Source organism: Lagopus leucura, unplaced genomic scaffold (assembly GCF_019238085.1).
Source record: "Lagopus leucura isolate 7727_CA_CO unplaced genomic scaffold, USGS_WTPT01 Super-Scaffold_100157, whole genome shotgun sequence".
NCBI classification, from domain to species: Eukaryota; Metazoa; Chordata; class Aves; order Galliformes; family Phasianidae; genus Lagopus; species Lagopus leucura.
In genome coordinates, this window is record NW_024962334.1 from 29,876,032 (window position 1) to 29,895,013 (window position 18,982).

Genomic DNA, 18,982 nt, shown 5'->3' on the forward strand with positions numbered 1-18,982 from the left:
CCTAAACTCCTGCATGACTCAAATCAGCAGATTCAAATTAGTCAATGGAGTTCCATCTTCACTACCTATCTTTGCAGGATACATTACTAACCAAATACTCTACCCACACTTGAGCAATTTCTGCAAATTCTTAATTTACCTATTTATTTACCTATTTATTTATTTATTTATTTATTTATTTATTTACTGTTACTTCATTATGGCCAGTACACCTGTAGCATACTTATCACTGGCTGCAATTGTGGTAGTGAGTTTATTTGCTTTCCAGAGTTATGATTCTGATTGTTTTTTCTTCATGTGAAAGGGAGAATTTTTATGGATTGCCATTCATCCGATCAAATTTGGATGCCTGTGGCTGTTTGTCAGTGCTTCTAACAGCTACTGAAGAAAAATAAGCTCTTTTAGGGACGTAATCACCTCATCTTAAAGCAGCTGTCTAAAAAAAGTGGGATAAAGTGAGGTGTAAAAGTAACTTCTTGTTTTCAATGGATGCAGATGGCATTAATGGTGACTATCTCAGACAAACAGCTTTTGATAGACAGATGAAGACTGTGCTGTTGATACACTATCATTGCTACAGATAGTATTCATGTCTACAAGTTCACTAAAAGACTACACTTTATTAATCTACTTTTGGCATATATAAAACAAAGTCAAGAAAGACAGTTGGTACCTTAATATAAGATATTGATAAGATAAGGATTTTATATTCTGCACTTCAAAGAGATTCATTTGGTAGGGGATACACAGAAAAAAAATGGAAGAAAGCACGGTCATTAAAGAGCACAAATACATTCAGAAGCATAAAGATGTGCACTGTTCTGTCATTCCTGATTTCTTAACCATTTCCTTGCCAGATTTTTCAGACCTCTTTCTTATGGAGGTCTTTGGCTGCAAGAACCCTTTTTATCATTTTTCTCATGCACTTTCTCACAATTTGAGGACCACAGGGAACACACTGGGGGAGAGAACATCACCTTTTCAGAATTCTGCTGCAGGTCATGTTCAACTTCTTACAGAGATCTATGTGGAATTCTCAGAGTGCCTCTACTTCAGCTCTACAGGAGCAAATAGGTGTTGCTGCAAGTACATTTAGAAAAATGTATTCTTCTTCACAATGGTGTAACTACTTTGATTTAAATAGATGGCAACTTTGGAATAAATCTGTTAAAATTTCACTCATTAAATCAGAAAATGTCAGGTCAGTATGAGTAACATGACTTATATTCAGTTGTTTTTTTTCATTCACACTAGATGCATCCCACAAAATATTCTTTACTATAAAGCACTAGTCTCCCAGATAAAAGGTAGTATGCCCTTCTGCTTACTTCAGTCAGCATCAGGTGCATGTTTCCTGCCACACGCAAATAGCATTTTCTGAATCTTAAGTCCATAAATTAACATACGTGTTTGAGTGCATGATTGGCTTGTCTTTGTTGAAAAGCACCTTGAGTTCTAATCAAATTCACCATAGAAGGCTCAAATGAGAAACAGGATGGAGTATGATTTTCAGTAATTATTGTCTTGCCTGTAACCCTAACACTGGAACCAAGTACATTATTTGTAAATTGAATTTACATTGCAAACCATAGCAGGAGAATGATAAGAGTTCACGGCTGATGCTTACAGTATTAGTCTCCAAGTGAAAGAGAAAAAACAGCAGTGAAGGAGTTTGCTTTACTATGGTAAACTCCTAAAAATAAATGTGAAAGGCTGTTACAAGAATTTACATTGAGATATGAAACTCAAAAATTGCCTGACAAAGTATCATACATTTTATACATAATTATTTACAGATCACTTTGAAGTGTGTGATAATGACCATTTCTTTGAGTATATTTTATTATAGTCAGTCTTAACAGGTTCAATATTTTTAGCAGGAGTGAATGGGAAAATTGTTGGTTTGGGGAATTAAATGATAGTACAGGGGAAAAAATGTCAATCCCTAGACATGCCCTACAGAATCCAACCATCAATGAGTAAGTTTTTGATCGTAGATCCAATTAAAAGGAGAAATTATAGATAGGTATTTGGATGACTTATTTTTACATTTCTCCATAGAATCTGTCCCTAAATCCTTAGAGAAAGATCTGATATTTTGCAATGTGTCTTGGTGCCAGAAAGCAAAATGTCTACTGCTTATCTGGTTTGCTTTTTTTTTTTTTTTTTTTTTTTTTTGTCTTGGTTGGGAGCTTCTTACTGTTCAGCCATATCTGCAAATATTCTTGCCAATTATACTGATTTCACCCACTGCCCAGATTATGAGTTTGAACTAATGTAATTCAGAGTACATTTGTATGGCACGTGAGAAATTACTAAGTACAGTTAAAACAGATGGATTTCAGGCGGCCATTTCCACGTGGGAGAGGACAGAACAGGCACTTTGTGGCAGCACTCATTTGAAGGCCTGAGCTATTTGTGGGTTCAGCATATGCTCTTCTTGACCACCCACATTTATATCATTTCCAATGAATTTGTTGTCATGTGCTCCAGCAAGCTGGCTGGATACTGCATGATTAGATACATTCAGTACCATTTTGGAACACAGAGTAATTTACCTACTAAAAGTAACATGTTTCAAAGAATCTTGCTACAGGCCTGTTTCTTCACTGCATGTTCATGCACAGCCTGCCTCATCTGTGTCTCTGGTGCTGATTCTTAGCTACAGAAAAACAATAGTTTATATATTTCATTTCTTTTTCTTTCTCACATAAGCAGCTCAAAGAGAAAAAACAAACAAAAACCCCCAAAACAACAACCAAAAAACCAAACCTGGTATTACAGATGCCATGTAAGACTTTCTCCTATCAAAACATTCAGTACTTGTAAGCTTACTTTAAAAATGCTTTAGCCTTCTCCACATCTTTTTGAAGCCTGCCTCGCTGTTTAGTTTTTCTTTTTTTCTAATTATGACAGTGAAATACAAAATCACCTACATCTGAGTTTCAGATATTCAAGAATTCAAAAGGCAGTTCAAATGAATGGCCTCAAAATTCCTTCAGTGTGGTCATCAGAATTTCAGAGTCACAAAAATCTCAGATATCTTATGAAACACATGCTTTTACCATGATAATATTTTCCAAATAAAGAAATGAAGGCAAAAAGAGATGGAGTAATTTATGTGAAGAATAAAGAAGAGGCCAAGTCAGCACCCACAAATGTCCATTTAATTAGCACACGTCACTTGTTAAAGCCCATTGAAGAAGAGGAAAGATGGTATCTAAATTAAACCTAAATTTGATTTACCTTTGTCATCTGTTGATTCTTAGCAACTGTGATAGTGATGAGGGTACTGTAATAAAGCATGAAAGCAATCCATTACAAAACTGTGCCCATAGTTTACCTTAAGGAAAGATGAATCAGCAGGCCACTAAAGAGCGGCTCTGGACTGCTGTGCTAGAGAACAAACCCATCACCAAAAGGAGTCACTTTAATATGTACTTGAGATAAATGTAGTGTTTATGATAGGTGCCTTTCACTGCACTTCAGATGAACATTTATGTGGTCGGGGCAAAAAGTGAAAAATCCTATATGCATGAAGGATATTAAAACTAGATATAAGCAGAAGCATCATCAAATGTTTCCAGGAAGTAGAATATTGCTTTTTCTAATAGGAAGTAATAGCTATCCTTAAAAAACCTTTTAGGTTGTTTTACTTGTTAAATCGAATTCAAAACATTCTTTATCTTCTGCTTACTCAAGGAAGACAGGTCTCTTCTGGAGTAGGGAGAGTTAAAAGTAACCAGAAACCTGCCTGGAGTACTATAACAAAATGGCTGATCAGAGAAAAGAAGGTTTAATAAATGACATCTATGTGTAATATTTGTCAATAAAAAAGACAGCAAATGAGTTTTATAGTCATCTGACACTTTAGTCAGACTGAAACTTTTCAATAACACAAGAGTGAGGACATCCTTATTTCCTACTTTTTAATAGAAAAAGTGACAAAATCTATTTTACATAAAACAAATTAAATGAAATTAATTATATAACCATTCTTTAATACTTTATGAAGTGCTGTGTCAGTCATGCCAGCATTTTTCCTGGCACTATTGTCAGTATGACAGATTTTCTTGTTTGTTCCCTTTAAATAGTAACATGATTTCTAGCTTGATGTAACTTCCTCCGGTGCTCTGAGACTTATTAAGAATCAACATTAATGAACAAGAGTTTATGGCCATGTCTTTCCTAACATTAAATGTAGGTTACCTGAATCTGCTGGTATCAAAATATTTAGGTTTAAATCATGCTATTTAATATTCTTCCTAGTTGCTGCTAGAGTGGTACTTCGCAATCATCATAAACATCATAAATGTGACTAAATCATCTGGCTTTGCCCCAAGTATAGAACAGAAAACTGTATTAAATAGTCTTTTTTACATCACCGCTGACAAGTAACTCATTTCTTTTTGGATCAGAAGATTCTTTATGTCTTCAATATGCTTTCAGAAACCTTCTTGCCCTCACCTCTGATGACTACAAATTTTCCTTTTGCTCTTTTTACTTCCTCTATCACTTTTTTCCAATTTCTTCACTCCTGATTTATGATCTTTACTATCCATTTTTCCTCTCTCTCCTTTATTATAAATTTAAGCCACAGAGAATTGACTTCCCTTCTGAACAAGATTAGCTGTTTATAACCTATTTGGTCTTTTTTCAGTTGTGGGATTTTGTTTCTTAAACCATCTGCCAAATGCTCTTTAAAATTTCCTAAGTCTCTCACACATCTTGCCATTTTAATTCCTCCTTCCAACCTACTTGGTCACCCTTTTCACCATCATTAAACTCTTACTTAAACAAGTTTATGTTACTAAATACAATCCAGTCAATTTTTCCTATATACCATGTGCTGATCATCAGGATAACTAATAATGTGTGTGTAAAAGATCTACTCTGTAGAGCTTCGTAATGTGGATGAATCCAGACACAATTTAAAGCATTTTTGTGCTATCCATGACAGAAGGGAGGCCCACAGAGGCAACAAATTTAAAAGGATAATCTGTTAATTTTAATTTCCTCATGCATGGGACTGGAGTAGCACTTTATGTTCCGGTCTTCAGTTTATTTAGAGGAGGAGATAAACAGATGTCCCATTTGTTTTCAAGGTTAATTCACTCCTGCCACAGCCTGGTTTAGCCTTTGATTATCTGAGACAATCTTCTGAGAACACATCTCTGTAAATTATGAAATTTACCTATTTAAAAATGGATATTTTGATCATATATTATTCTGTTATTTCTTTTCCAATTCTGTCTCACATAATTATTGTGTTGTGTCCATTAATTTTAGTGTTCTTTCTTCCCTCTGCATGACCTATCCATCTCACTTCCCAGTTCATCAGCATTTCCCACTGAAACCACAAAAGCCGTAAGGTGCTTCCTAAGCAAAGTGAATGTGTCTAGGAGAAAGATAGACCAAACTGCAGAGTAAATGATGCCCTAATTTTCCATTTCGTAAAGGAAAAGATGTATTGGTCTATCTAGTGTACTTTTTATTGCCACTTACTTAAAATATTATTTATTTGAAATCTGTTATTTGTATTTGGTCCCCTTGAACAAATTGCTATTGCAACCTGCAGTGCCTGGGGCTTGCACTAAGACAGGGAGATAAAAGCATGCACACAGTCAAGTATGTGTCTCGGCTCACTGGTGTGTGACAGGTCACTGAGCTGCAACTTGACGTACTTACGTTTTGATTCCATAATGTAATGTTAATTTAATACTCCTTTAGAAAACGATCCCTTGAAAATGAGTGGAAGGGATCACCTTGCATATTTTGGAGGTAATGGAAGGCAACATTTAATGTCTCCTTTTTCCCTCTTACCTGTGCTCTAGACTATGTCTCAATGTATTCACTCAAATAATTCTGTAAATGAACACTTACTTTTTCATGTAAACATGGAAACTTTTAAATATTATAAAGCTGAATTATCACTCACTGCTTCTAAATTACATTTTGCCTCTTCTCAAATTCTCTGTCTGCCACTTGACATAAACAATGTTTTGAGCAGGCTTTATTTTATTATTTGCTCTCAGCAAAGTTTTATTGCTGTAAAATTTGAAGTTGATCTCTTATTTACATCATTGCTTTTTATTCTAGCACTGCTACAGCCCTGAATTTGAGTTATTTCTTTTATAAAAGTATGGTTGTAAGTTTATGTACTCAAATAGAATAACAATTCTCTTTAAATATGCACCATCTCAGAGAAAACACATGATAGGAACTGTATATTCCTTGTCCTAAGTGACTCAAATGCAGACAAGAAGTAGGGCACCTGGATCATATTTCATTTTAGTTTTTGAAAAAGATTTTATTGTTTTTCCAGGTATTAGTGGTTTAATTTTAAAAAGACCTTGTTCAGCTTGATGAACTCTGCAAATAAATAAGGAATTATATAAAAAATGATTTTCATTTCCTAGAAATAACAGAAAAATCACTTTAGTAATTATTGCATACTTCTTGTGTGCTCCAAGCTTAGATTTATTGGCCTATATTTTGCATGCACACTGGTTCAATTTACGATTGTTTTCAAATCATAAGCCAGAGTCTTCATTTCCTGCTTTAACCAAGCATAGGGACGTTATGCTGTGCTAAATTCCAAAATGGGAAGAAAATTAAAATCTGACCAGGGCTATTGAAAGTCATACAGAATCATAGAATGGTTTGGGTTGGAAGGGACCTCTGAGATTATCTAGTTCAGCCCCCTGCTACAGGCAGGGACACCTCCCACTGGACCAGGTTGCTCAAAGCCCCATCCAGCCTGGCCTTGAATGCTTCCAGGGAGGGGTCACCCACAACCTCGCTGGGCAACCTGAAGTATGAATGAATGGAATGCCTGCTGTAGCATGGGCTCAAATGATATGAAAGGCATTGGAAGACTGGATTTTTCCTTGAAAGAAAGAACAAGATGAGAGTAGTCCGAATATACTGAGTTCCTTGAAAAAGGCAAAAAAATATAGCGTACCTTTTAGGCAAATTTTCAGAGAAAAATATTGATAACTGTGATTTAATAAATTGTTTTCTTTTACCCTTAAACGTATTTCTTTACTCAGTAATTAGTCTGCTAATTGTGACTTGTTCCTGCACATAGTCAGACTGTTATCTAAGTCTGAAGAGCCAAGCCAGACTTGCAGTAAATGCAGAAAGTTATATCACTTCTGCATATGATTAATTACCTTGCTGAATTTCACAGATCCTAAAGGAGAAGTGTAAATACAGAACAATGGAATATTGCACTTCTTGCACTTTTGTTTTCAGTATACATCAGTATTGAGAAGTTTTTATTTTGAAGGAACAAAAGCCAAGAAGTGAAAACATATGCATAGAATGACTCCTACAAGGGGCTTATGTCAATTCCTTCATATTTACACATTTGTTTAAGGAAACAGAATTTCTCCTTTGCAGGAAATTTTATCATTTTGTCTTACTGGGATAAGTAAATTAATGAAAACTTACCAAAAAATGAGAGTTTAGAATATGTTCAAGAGGCATGATGTCAATTCATCTAAATGAAGCACACAGTTTTAAAGTTACACCTTTCATCATGTTGATTTTAACTCAGGAATAGTAAATATAATATGTTAAAATTAGTATTTTAAAATATTTTGAAAATTGCACTGTTTAAACAGTGTATTTCAGTCTTCCTGAATGATTTCAACCTGAAAGAAAAATTTTTCAAAAAAGAAAAAAAATTTCTGGATATCTCACATTCCCCCCAAAATATTCTGCTTTAAAAATAGTGTTTTCTGATGGCAAGACTGTTTAGTAGTTAACTTTGTATTAAGGAAACATTCACTTCTTTTTTGTGGTCACATCACCTGTGATAATATATTTATTTGATATTCACATGAATATAATCTGTATTTCTCTAGATATTCTCCTGCAATTTAATCTGAGAAGATGCTTAAAGTACCCTCATCTTTTTAATGGCTCCTGGTGGAGCCTAATTATTACGGAATTGCTAAAGCAGTGAAATGATAATTAGTCTGGGTTACTTCCTCTATATTTTCCTTGGAGACACATTAAAAGATGTTAATTAATGCTGTTAACTAAGAAAAGGTAATAAATTACTAATCCCACCATCTTTATTGGTATCTTGGTGATGCACAGAAATATTTCTGGTTTACTTTTAAATATTTGTTTTTGTTATAAATGCCTCTTAAAGACGTATGAGGTACATGGTACATTTCCTCAAACGCAAACATTGTTGATTAGTGTGACTTTAATGCTCCATGGGAATCAATTATGCAGCTAAATTCTTGCACATTAATTACTGCATGGAAGATACAGATGGTCAAAAACGAACAGAACTATAATAGATACAGATTCTAAACAGATGTTCATAGGGCTGCATATACCTTTGTGGTCACCAGTAGGATTAGAAGAAACATTCTTTTTCCAGAAAGATGTGAATAAGAGAGCATTGTTTAAAAGTTATACAGAAGATAATAGCATAATTTTTCTGCAGATATCTGATGGTAGGACTATTTAATTGCCTAATGTTTCCAAAAGTCTGACTGTGGCAGAAAATTAGCCCAGGGTTTGTGAAGATTTTCTGTAACCTGCACAGGTTCCTTAATCTTGTTAAATACTATGTTATTCTACAAGTCACTCCACAAATATGAATCTAAGTATTTGTGCATAGAGAACAATCAAATACAATCACAGTGTCTTGTAGTTCTTTATTTCTATCACCTAAAAGCAACTTCCAGAGCCTGCCCTTAAATGACACTAGTTGCAAAGTATATGGCATACAAACAACATTACCAACTGTTCCTCAGCCTTTTGAAGCTGGCACAGGAGGTATTCTGTGAATCTGTGTCCAGACTTGCTTAATCATTAACAGCAAATTGTCATTCAAAGAATTGCTCAAGTTGGAAAGGACCCTCAGGACCTTCAAGTCCAAACTCAAAATGTTGAAAATATGATTGCCCCAAAATGGTTGTGACTATTTGTGTGGGGTCACATGTTGTTTTTTTCCCCTAATAAATCTTATCCTTCAGATGCCTTGTTTATGTCAATAAACCTTTGGTTATACTGCATCAACCATTCCTCCTGCCCGAAGAACTAGTTATAAAACTTGAGCAATTAAAAAGTGTACCCTCTGAGGGGAATGGAAAGGACACCTAACATTCTCTACCCAGCATTCTGGTTATTGCTGTGTTTTAAATGCCAAAATCTGATAATAAACTTCTGTAATTCTTGATATAATGAAATACTTAAGAAATATCTTACAGTCATTGGACCATCATTAACAACTATGAAATTAAGTGTCCCATGGGTTCTTTTCCAATTTAAAGAGGGTTAAATTGCTAATTTACATGCTAATTAGCATTCATTCTAAAGAACACCAAATGTAATTCCACAGCATCTAGCATTTAACAATTTAGCTTATCTAGATATTAAATTTAAAAGCAACTCTGTGTTATTTGTAGTAGTTTCCGATGACATTTCTTTGGAATCTGTTGCCTCAAGTAACCCCCAGTTGCCAAAGTGTGCTCAGTGGTATTTGATAATGCTGCTTCTGTTCTGGAGTTGCTCTGGTATATGCACTTTCTGTAGTGTGCAATTGAAGCATCTCTATGCAGCACAGCTAAAAAATTCAAGCCTCCTCACATAATATTTAAGAAAACAGTGCATGATATCATGAACTAGGCATTTATTTTAAGATCACCTCAAACAGGTAAAATGAATGTACTTGAGTGATGCAAGGATATGGTTTACATCTTTACATGCTACTTTTGCTCCTATGCTGTACATTAACCTAGCTTAAATTCTGATGTTATCCTGTGTTGCTTTATGCTGCCTTTCTTTACATCAGCTTCTGCGATGTGACACAATCTGATTGCCTGTTTCACTTCATCACAGCTTCAGAATTTCAAAGATGCTGGATTGCAGGTGCTTTGAAGCAAAACAGACATGATATAAACATGCTTTTAGAAAGGCAGCATTTCTCTGTTTCTGAATAACAGAAAGAAATATCCAGGCCAATAAAATAGAGTATTTTGGTCTTATGTTATCTATCAGTGATAGAAGATGAAATTGTATTAGAGTAACATCATTATACATTTTATTTTATTTTTTCAGATCCCAGTGATTTTTGATGTCATGTAAGACTTTTGTATTATTTTCAATATATAAAGTAACATTTTGTGCCAACATAACATCTGTGGTATTTTTGTTAAAGGAATTACCTTTCAAAATAACAGCTAATTTTCTTATATTGTACCTGGTTGATTTGCTCAGTTCCTCTGCTTTAAGAGGAATGGCTTCAGTATCAGTGGCTAACCTCGAATGTCTCCTTCTGTGCTTTACCCCATTATTCCCCTTTATTGATGAATTATTTCTCCAGCTATTTCTTCTTATTATTATTCCTCCCCTCCCCACCTTTTTTGTGTACACACCTTTCATTTTATCTTCCAGTTCCAGAGCCATACTTCCATGCCATTACATTATCTTCATCCACCACACCTATTCCCATCCTTACTTCCTAAACCCACTTTTTCATCTCACATTATCCGTTCTCTCATAGCCAACAGTTTTGTCTCTTGTACAAGATAGATTAATTATTTCAGTAGAGTTCGTCCTTAGCACTGAGTCTGAGAGTTTTCCTTAAGGAAAACATGCAATTCTCTGAATAAAGATTATATTAAAGAACAAGTGCATAAAAGTATCAAATAAGGTCAACCACACAGTATTGATTCTGGTGTCCTGGCACTTCTCTATGCTTTACTTTACAAATATTATATATATTTATGTTCTAATTTAGTAAAGCCAAGAGTCCAAAAACAAAATTTCAGCCCAAGCTCTAAAAGCAACAGAAATTGGGTCTAAAAAAACAAAGAGTTTGGAATTCTTAATAATAGGAATCACAACCAGTCCTATAATTAAATATCCAGTAAAAACTATAGGATAATCCAGTTCATAATCTAAACTAATTTAAGAAGAAAAGTTTAAAAGCATTTAATTCACAACAATAAATTCTAATAGAATGAGATGCAAATGTTAAGACAATCATGGAAAAAGTGAAAAAAGAGAAAATAAGAACTACTCAGCAAGAAATTATCAAAATCTCTCTCTCTTCAGGAAGTTACAGGAGGAGTGAAGTCGTTTTGGGGAGGATGAACAAGAGCACACAATGAACAAGAGCACACAATGAAAAATCAAAAGCTAAGAACGTGTGAAACTACAGCAGAATTAGAGCAAAAATCACTGATTTCAGAATAAGCAAGAGAACAGTGTTTCTCTAAGGCAGAAAGATTCTGAAATGATAGTATGGACAATAGACCATAGAAATGAATTATTTCCTTTTAGCTTTGGCTTTTATACTAGAGAAGACATATGCCAGAAATGTACAATGTTTGCACAGTAGAACAATGAATAAAATAACAGATAGTTAGGATTCTTCTGCTTCAAAAGCAAAGGATTCTTGAGAAAATAAATATTGTGATGAAAAAGGTGTCTGACAAAGTGTATATATCCACAGATGATCATTCTAAGTATGCCTCGACTGGAGATAGTCTAACTGGAAATAAACTTGCCGAATGCTAAATATAAATTGGTATTTCACTGAAATTAGAGAATAAAGTGTGGGAAAATCTGAACAACTGTTGAGCATATTGAATCATACTTTCAGCATTTGATTTCAGAAGCATCTGAGATACTTATGGTGAATATTCTGGAGATGGAAAAAAGAAATTATAACTTTCATCTCTAAAACCTCTCTCATAAGACATCTGAGTTTGCTTCATTTTATGCATTTGAACAGTTTTGTTTAATTTGTGAGGCTGCTTACAGGCATACGACTAAGAATATTCACTGTTATTTCCAGGACTGGGCCTAATTTTACACTCTCCAAATTGCACACCAAAAATCACTTGTTTGTGATGGTTCCTTTTGATCATGGCAATTTACTGTTACCTAAGAAAAGGAAGACAGAAACTACCATATATTCAAAATCTCTCTCTCATTTCAAGTCTACTTATATACTAGCTGAATGAATCTAACGTCATGTTTCTTTTATCTCTTTTTCTCTTGCTGTCTCCAGGCCAACTTTTAATGCAAATATGGTTCTGTCTTTCTTAAGAGTGCTGTGACAAATGTGAACATTTAATTTAAAATATGCATGCATTTCTTAACAAGCATCAATCTAAGCTGATTTTTGTTGTTGTCGTTGTTGTAAATTTAGAGGTTATTTTCTGAGGGGAACATGGAGAGCGCAGACTTCAGATGCACAATCTGGCCTTGAAACAATTTTAAACAATTGGCCCACCTATATCTCAAGGGAAAAAAAGCAGAGATTACACATACACACATTCTCATATACTTTCACGCTGAGGCAGATCTTTCTCTTTTCGTTTGTATATTCTGACAACTAAATACATGGTACTTTGTCTGAAAAAAGGTTTATGGATGCTGCTGTGTTTGCCTTTGCTACCAGATCCCAAGGTGAAAACTCTGAGCTACTTCCAAACCAATCTTTGCTCCAGATGAAAATTGTTTGGGTAATAAGAGATCTGTATCCAAGTGCCAGAATGTGAGATTTTCCTCCAATAAACATACACATCCTGGGAGAAAAAACAACACCCTAAAGATGAATGAAAACAAAATCACAGTATTACACTAATTCCTGGAGCTTCTCTGTGTTTACTTATCTGTGCATTTTCTAGGTGTTAGAGGCAAGGCTAGCTAAAATGTAAGCATATTTACTAGCTTTGATGCTTAACAGTAGCTAAATCTCTGTCTGAATTAGAGTTTAAATCCACAAGCACAATAAAGGCTTACTGGCAAGTGTTTACAGCTGTGCACATTAAATCAGACTCATGCAAAAAATTTACCCAAGTGCCAGTATGCACGGATTTAAGTACTAAGATAAAGACATGAGCATGTGACCTAGTGTAGACTTTAACTTCTGTTCATTTACTTCACATACTGTAAAATTCAGATTTTTTTTCATCCAAGCGAATGTGATTAGCTGTATGTCTAAACTTTGACAACACACTAAGAGACCTGTTTTGTCATGAGAAACCCCAAGATGGCAATACAGCCTTGTTTTTCTTTGCTGCTTATTTCTACTATTATTATTATCATAATTATTTTATTGCAGTACACAGAACAGATATGTGATTTTCTCCTTTGCTGATATCAGAAGTCATTGCTGATTACTGATGAGGATTATTTCTACAAAAATGGAAAGCTCCCAGTACTTCGACATTAAGTGAATGAATGAATGCTATGAATGACCTGGGGGAACTAAAAGATTGCATTTAATAACATGAACCAAATAGATATCTCTGTTCAAGTTTGGTGTTCTTTTACAGAAGCAAGTGACTTAACAAGTGTATTTCAAAACAAATCTGCACTTACCTATTATTTGTTGCTCAATGTGTAAAATAAAGTTGAATATAGGTATTGTGTTTACAAGAAGCAGCCTACATTGAACATCTACATCACAATAACTTTCGAGCTAATTCACACCAGGACTATTGTTTTTTCCTAAGTTCAGGGAGTTTATATAGAGCCAAGGTAATCAGTTCTGATGCAGCCAACTTCTCTTGGGGAGAACAGCATGAGCAAGTGAGAACAAGCATTGTTGCAGGTGCTATGATGCTTGAATGAAAAGACATAGCAGATTTACCAAATGTGAAACTGCCCATGACTGCTGCTCAGGAGTTTATAAAGTAATATATTTTGTAAAAGGAAACCCACAAAGAAAGAAAGCTATTTATGTGGTGGGTTAGTGAGACATGCATGCACAGGGCTGTTTTGTAACATGAGGAGAGGTGTTCTTGAGGGCACCCTCATTCTTGCCCCGTTTTTTGGAAAGCATTGGGCTTAACAATAGAGAGCTCAGGTAAAGCTGGGTGGGAGCACAGGCTTCCACTTTCATAGAGATTCAGAGATCACTTTATCCAGCCTTGCACTGAGTGAAATTATTTTCCAATAATAGGTAATATTTATGAGTAATGATAAATGATAATAAATGATAAGTAGTACAGAAGAAAGATGCTGACAACACTAAGACTAATGCTGTTAAGACAGTCAAAGAAATAAGAGCTATTTAATACTCAGTCAAAAGTAATAAATTACATTTAAATGATATTATACCTCTCCAGGATCATTTTAGTGCTAGGATCATTTTAGTGCTAGGAGACAATGAAAATAGAGGCACAGGTGATCTTGAATTACTCCTGATTCAGAATTTTTTCTGTATACGTGTGTATATATTTGCATATACATACATCATATTTGCATACATTTGCATGTAAGTAGTGTGTAGAGGAAGAAAGTATCTCTGAGAGTACTGCTCAAGAATAATGTAACCCAACTGAAGCCCGGCTGCACAAACAAGGCCAAACTGATTTAATGTTTTGCAGTCCTCTGAGGCCAGGGAAGGCAATAGCTGTTATACTAAATGAGAGGTCCAAAATTCAGTATTTTCTGCTGTAGAACTGGTTGCAGTCATAGCTAAAAAATGAATCACAAAATTAATTTAATAAAACCATAACGTTGGGAGATTAAATCATAAGTCTTTGAATAAAATCTGTTTCTTCTGGAAGGGAAACAAAAGTCTTATGAGAAGTGCTCACAGTGTAATATCCTTTTTTCTGTCTTTATATCTTCTCTAAGCAGCATTGCCAGTTTAATACAGATTTCTAAGTAGTAGCATTTAGAAGGGAAATCACAAAGGGAAATGGGACTATACAATATTGTTACTGAGCTATAAAGAGTCTCTCATTTTATTTAATCTCCATAAGAAAGATTTTGCTCAGAACATATCCATGTAGACAACATATGGTACCCTCGAATTTCTGCTGGGAAACAGAAAGGAGAATGGAAGTTTTCTGGTGGCTTCTACACTTCCCAGAACTAACATTTTGAAGTTAAGATAACTAAAATTGACCTATCTCAGAAAACTATCTTGATAAAGTAAGAATAGTATAGATTTTTCTGTGACTAACAATGAAAGTCTGAAGAGATGTAGCATTCATGTTATTCCTAGAGGCAAGGTTCCAAAACTTGGCTGAGCAGTGAAGATATGAGAAGGGAGATGAGACCGAATTACCGTGTCACATCAGGAGGATAGCTAGCTAATCCTGCGCTAGCTTGAGCTGCTGAACTACATCTGAGAGGGCAGGATGGGATGAGCTTGTATTGACAGTTGATATTCTGTACGTGTTGTGTATTTCCATGAGACTCTGAGTTCACAGTAACATCAGTCTGGCAGGTTTTAAAGCACTGAATTTACCTACAAATTAAAGGAAGTTTAATGGCTTAAACATTCTGTTTTATAATGCAGGATTCCAAAACCTCTGCTGCAACAAACCAAACGTACATGGTGTGTCAAGTAGGCTGTTTTATTTTGTGTAAGCTGTTCACTGCAGAGGGTGTAGAGAAGAGGAAGGGGGGCAAGGATTGATTCGTTGGAATTCAGATGCATCTCTGACAAGTAGAAAATTGGCTGAAAGGTGAAAAATTATTTGTGCAGCAAATGGGGATTTATATGGATTAGAGTCACATGCTTAGGATATGGAAATGTTTTGTGTTATTAGAACCATTTTTTACAGATTAATTAATAGAGTTGTGATGTAAGGAATTGTTTTGGGTTTAATAAATAAATACATTAAGTGAATCTATCTGTTGTTTGAGAGTGATAGGCTAGAAGAGGCTTGTGGACAGCAAAACCTGGGGTAGTTGGTTTCAGCAGGATGGTTTGTCGTGGTGCATGGGCAGTTCATTCGCTTACTGCTGCAGTAGACATACACAGAAAATGCCAGAATGATTTACATCTTCTATAATACTACAAAGAACAATAAGATTGCTTATAGTGAGAGCAAGGAATTCTGCCGTTAGCGCTATTTGATCTCGGCATTTATTATTTCTCATTCTCTGGAAGAAATACCTGCAGCTTCTAAATTCTTCATAGATTTGCAAGGAAGCCCCTGACCTCCATGCACCCAGAGGTGTGATCACCCAGGAGACATTAATGCCCTGGTAACTCCAATGTGCAGAAATACATAATGACTTGAACTGCGTAACACATGTAAGAGCAAGGAGAAAAACAGTAATATAAGGTGCGTTTATGGAAACCTGCTACACCTCTAACTTCTCACATGCTATTTCATAACATATGGTAAGTTACACAAGAGGTTCAGTTCATTTCTGAACTTTGCAAATGAGTTTTATAGACCTCTGGAATGCTTGCAAGAATTAATTGCATTTTTCTTCCACAGTGTCAACTGGAATATGTGTTTTGCTAAAATTAGTGGAAAACTGTGATGCAGGCAGCAAACATGGAATGATAATATGTATACATTGGTATGGCACACCTACGCATACAGACCTGGTTAAATAGGTTCAGAAATGAAAAATAATATCTATTGTATTTTTCCAATAATCTAATTTCTTTCTTTCAAGAGTTGCAGTTATTTTGACCTGCATATTCCACCCTGAGAAACTTCACGAGACACAGATTTTAACTTCAGTTCTACATTTGCTTAAAAAAAAAAAAAAACAAAAAAAAAAAAACACAACCAACAAACAACAACCTGTTTTTCTGCCCTTGAAACAGTATAACTAGCTTTAAGGATCATACTTACTTACATCCATACAACATCATCATATGCCTCCTAAAACCAAAAGAGGAACGTAGATATTTGAGGAGATGTTTCCTCATTCCCCCATCCCCCTCCTTCCAGTTTATAAGTTCATATTTAAATCTATTTTAATATTAGAATTGAGCAGGTATCTAAAACTACAGTGATCCTTGGAAAGAGGCATAGATTGCGGAAAAGATTAAAATGATAAATATTTGACATTTGATTTTGATAAAAAATAACATGTTAGTATCACACGCTAACTTGTCCTTTACTTGAGTGAATTTAGAAATCCCCCAAAATCAGGAAAGACAGAAGATGGGCAGCTGTAACACAGACAGACAAGTGTCAGGTTTACCTGCTTGTGAGCGTGGTCATAAGAATTGATGTGGTTGTCAAATTCTTGGTGTTTGTGGTACTGCTTGTCACACAGTTCACAGTAGAAGTTAGCCTTCACATCCTCCAGAGCCTTGGCTGCAGCTTTCTCCTTCTCAGCATAGTCCTGAAAGACAGAAGCAAAGGGAGACACAGATCATGAGCTCACACTGTTTTTGTCATCTATGCTAAAAACACCAGAAACTGGAACTGCTAGCTCACCGGGCTCCACCTTAGTATCAAAGTACACACTAAAAAGCTTTTTTTCTCAAGTTGGATTTAATTAAATAGTTGTATTACTTGAGTAATTACTCTTAGCACTTCCTTTAGATACTGTAGTAATCAAAATACAGAGAATTAAGGCTCGGAGGAATACCTTCAGGTCACAACCTGTCTTTTGGGTGGAAGAGCTGAGCAGTGAGAAGTACATAAAATACCAGGAGGATGAGTTGAGTGCTACTGCAGTTGGCACCCCTGCTCCATCTCTGCTCTTTCAGATGCTATTGCTCCGAAGAAAGCAGCCAGTTTTAGCCTGCTACCAAGACAGATTTTCTTTTGTGTACTGCTTTCTACCTTGCATCAAATATTCAGCAGAATCAGACAGCAGCTGGCTACGGCCAGCTGAGATTCCCCTGGAACAGTGCCACCATGCTGCTGTGTCCCTTCCCCCACAGCCACATTAGGGGAGTTATCACGCCACACAAACCGCGCTGCCCAGTGCAGCTGTCACCCGACAGACACAACCATTGACGTGAGCTGGCACACCTCTCACACTGCCCTAGTGCAAGAATAGGGCCAGGGTCAGGCAATCACAGCTGAAAAAAGGGAAAACACAAGAGGTTTCTCCCTCTGTGTCTCTCAAATGACATAGAGAGCTGTTCTGAAAGGACATATACTATGCTTTCAGTATATACCTGGTACACAAAGAAAGCTTGAAACATTGGAGCCATTAGTTACTAACCTACAAATAATGCACTTAGATAAAATGGCTTGTTATTCCAAACTGGAAGCAGCCTTCACTATGTTATTATTGTTATTATTATGATTATTATACTTGAATCTTTTACTTTAGAGTTTAAAGAGCAAACTTCTGTCTGACATGGAAAGAATTACTGAAAAAGTTGGTGAAAGTGATTAATTTTATATTCACAATGACAAGTTGGTATTACTTGAGTGTACGCAAGATGTTGTCAAGGATTGCAGTAATTCATCATTTGCTCTGTCATTATATTCACTGTAAGAAATGTGTACATTTAACAACTAGACTTCCCATGCTATGCAGGCAGTGCTGTCTGGTGTGTGCATGGTTTCACGATCCAGCCTGCAGCAAACCCAAGGTAGGCCCACATTGGGACACACTACGTGGCTGGGACACTTCTGGTTCACACTGTCTGGTAGTGTGCCTGATAGTCCACGCACCAGAGATAAAGATTTAGGGCAGAGCAGAGCCATGTGGGTGATCCTTTTGAAAGGGAAGGACTTTCTTAATGAAATCATGTGTTTTCATCCTGGGACTTGAGCAGGCAGCAGAGATGTTGGCTGTCCATGTGGCACATGAGAGCTTTGGAGGAATCCATGCTGTGAGCCCTGCAGCCTTGCTGTGATCTGTGTGCCATCACGTTGATATCAGGTACATCAGCTACCGTGTACTACTCACATGGTACCTTGGAGGCTGGCATTGCTAGTGAAGGGAACTTCAGCTAAAGTAGCCTGCCTAGGAGCTAGGTGTAGGACATACACCTAAGGCACTACTCTAAGCTTTCTCTATAAGAAACAGAAAAAAATGATAGCCGCTGCCAGATAATGATTAATTCTATCTACTTCAAAAACCTATTTTAGTATGAGATGAAACTCTCTCCAGAAATGCTGTATCTATCAACCACTGCAAGACTCTAAATTACTAACCTGGACTATATCCTTAATTTTCGATTGCTGAACTTGGGGATAATGAGTTCCATATTGGATCCTTTTATATTCAATTCTAAATCTCCCCACGAAACCTGTATGCACTG

At 35.8% G+C, this 18,982-nt stretch overlaps 1 protein-coding gene across 1 annotated transcript in view; it reads right to left on the minus strand.

Moving 5' to 3' along the window:
* Positions 1 to 18,982, minus strand: part of ZNF804B (zinc finger protein 804B) — a 211,295-nt gene that overhangs the window by 8,664 nt on the left and 183,649 nt on the right. Inside the window, exon 2 of the mRNA XM_042888558.1 lies at positions 16,954 to 17,097. Within this exon, the coding sequence (XP_042744492.1) occupies positions 16,954 to 17,097 (144 nt within the window). The remainder of the gene's footprint in view (positions 1 to 16,953; positions 17,098 to 18,982) is intronic.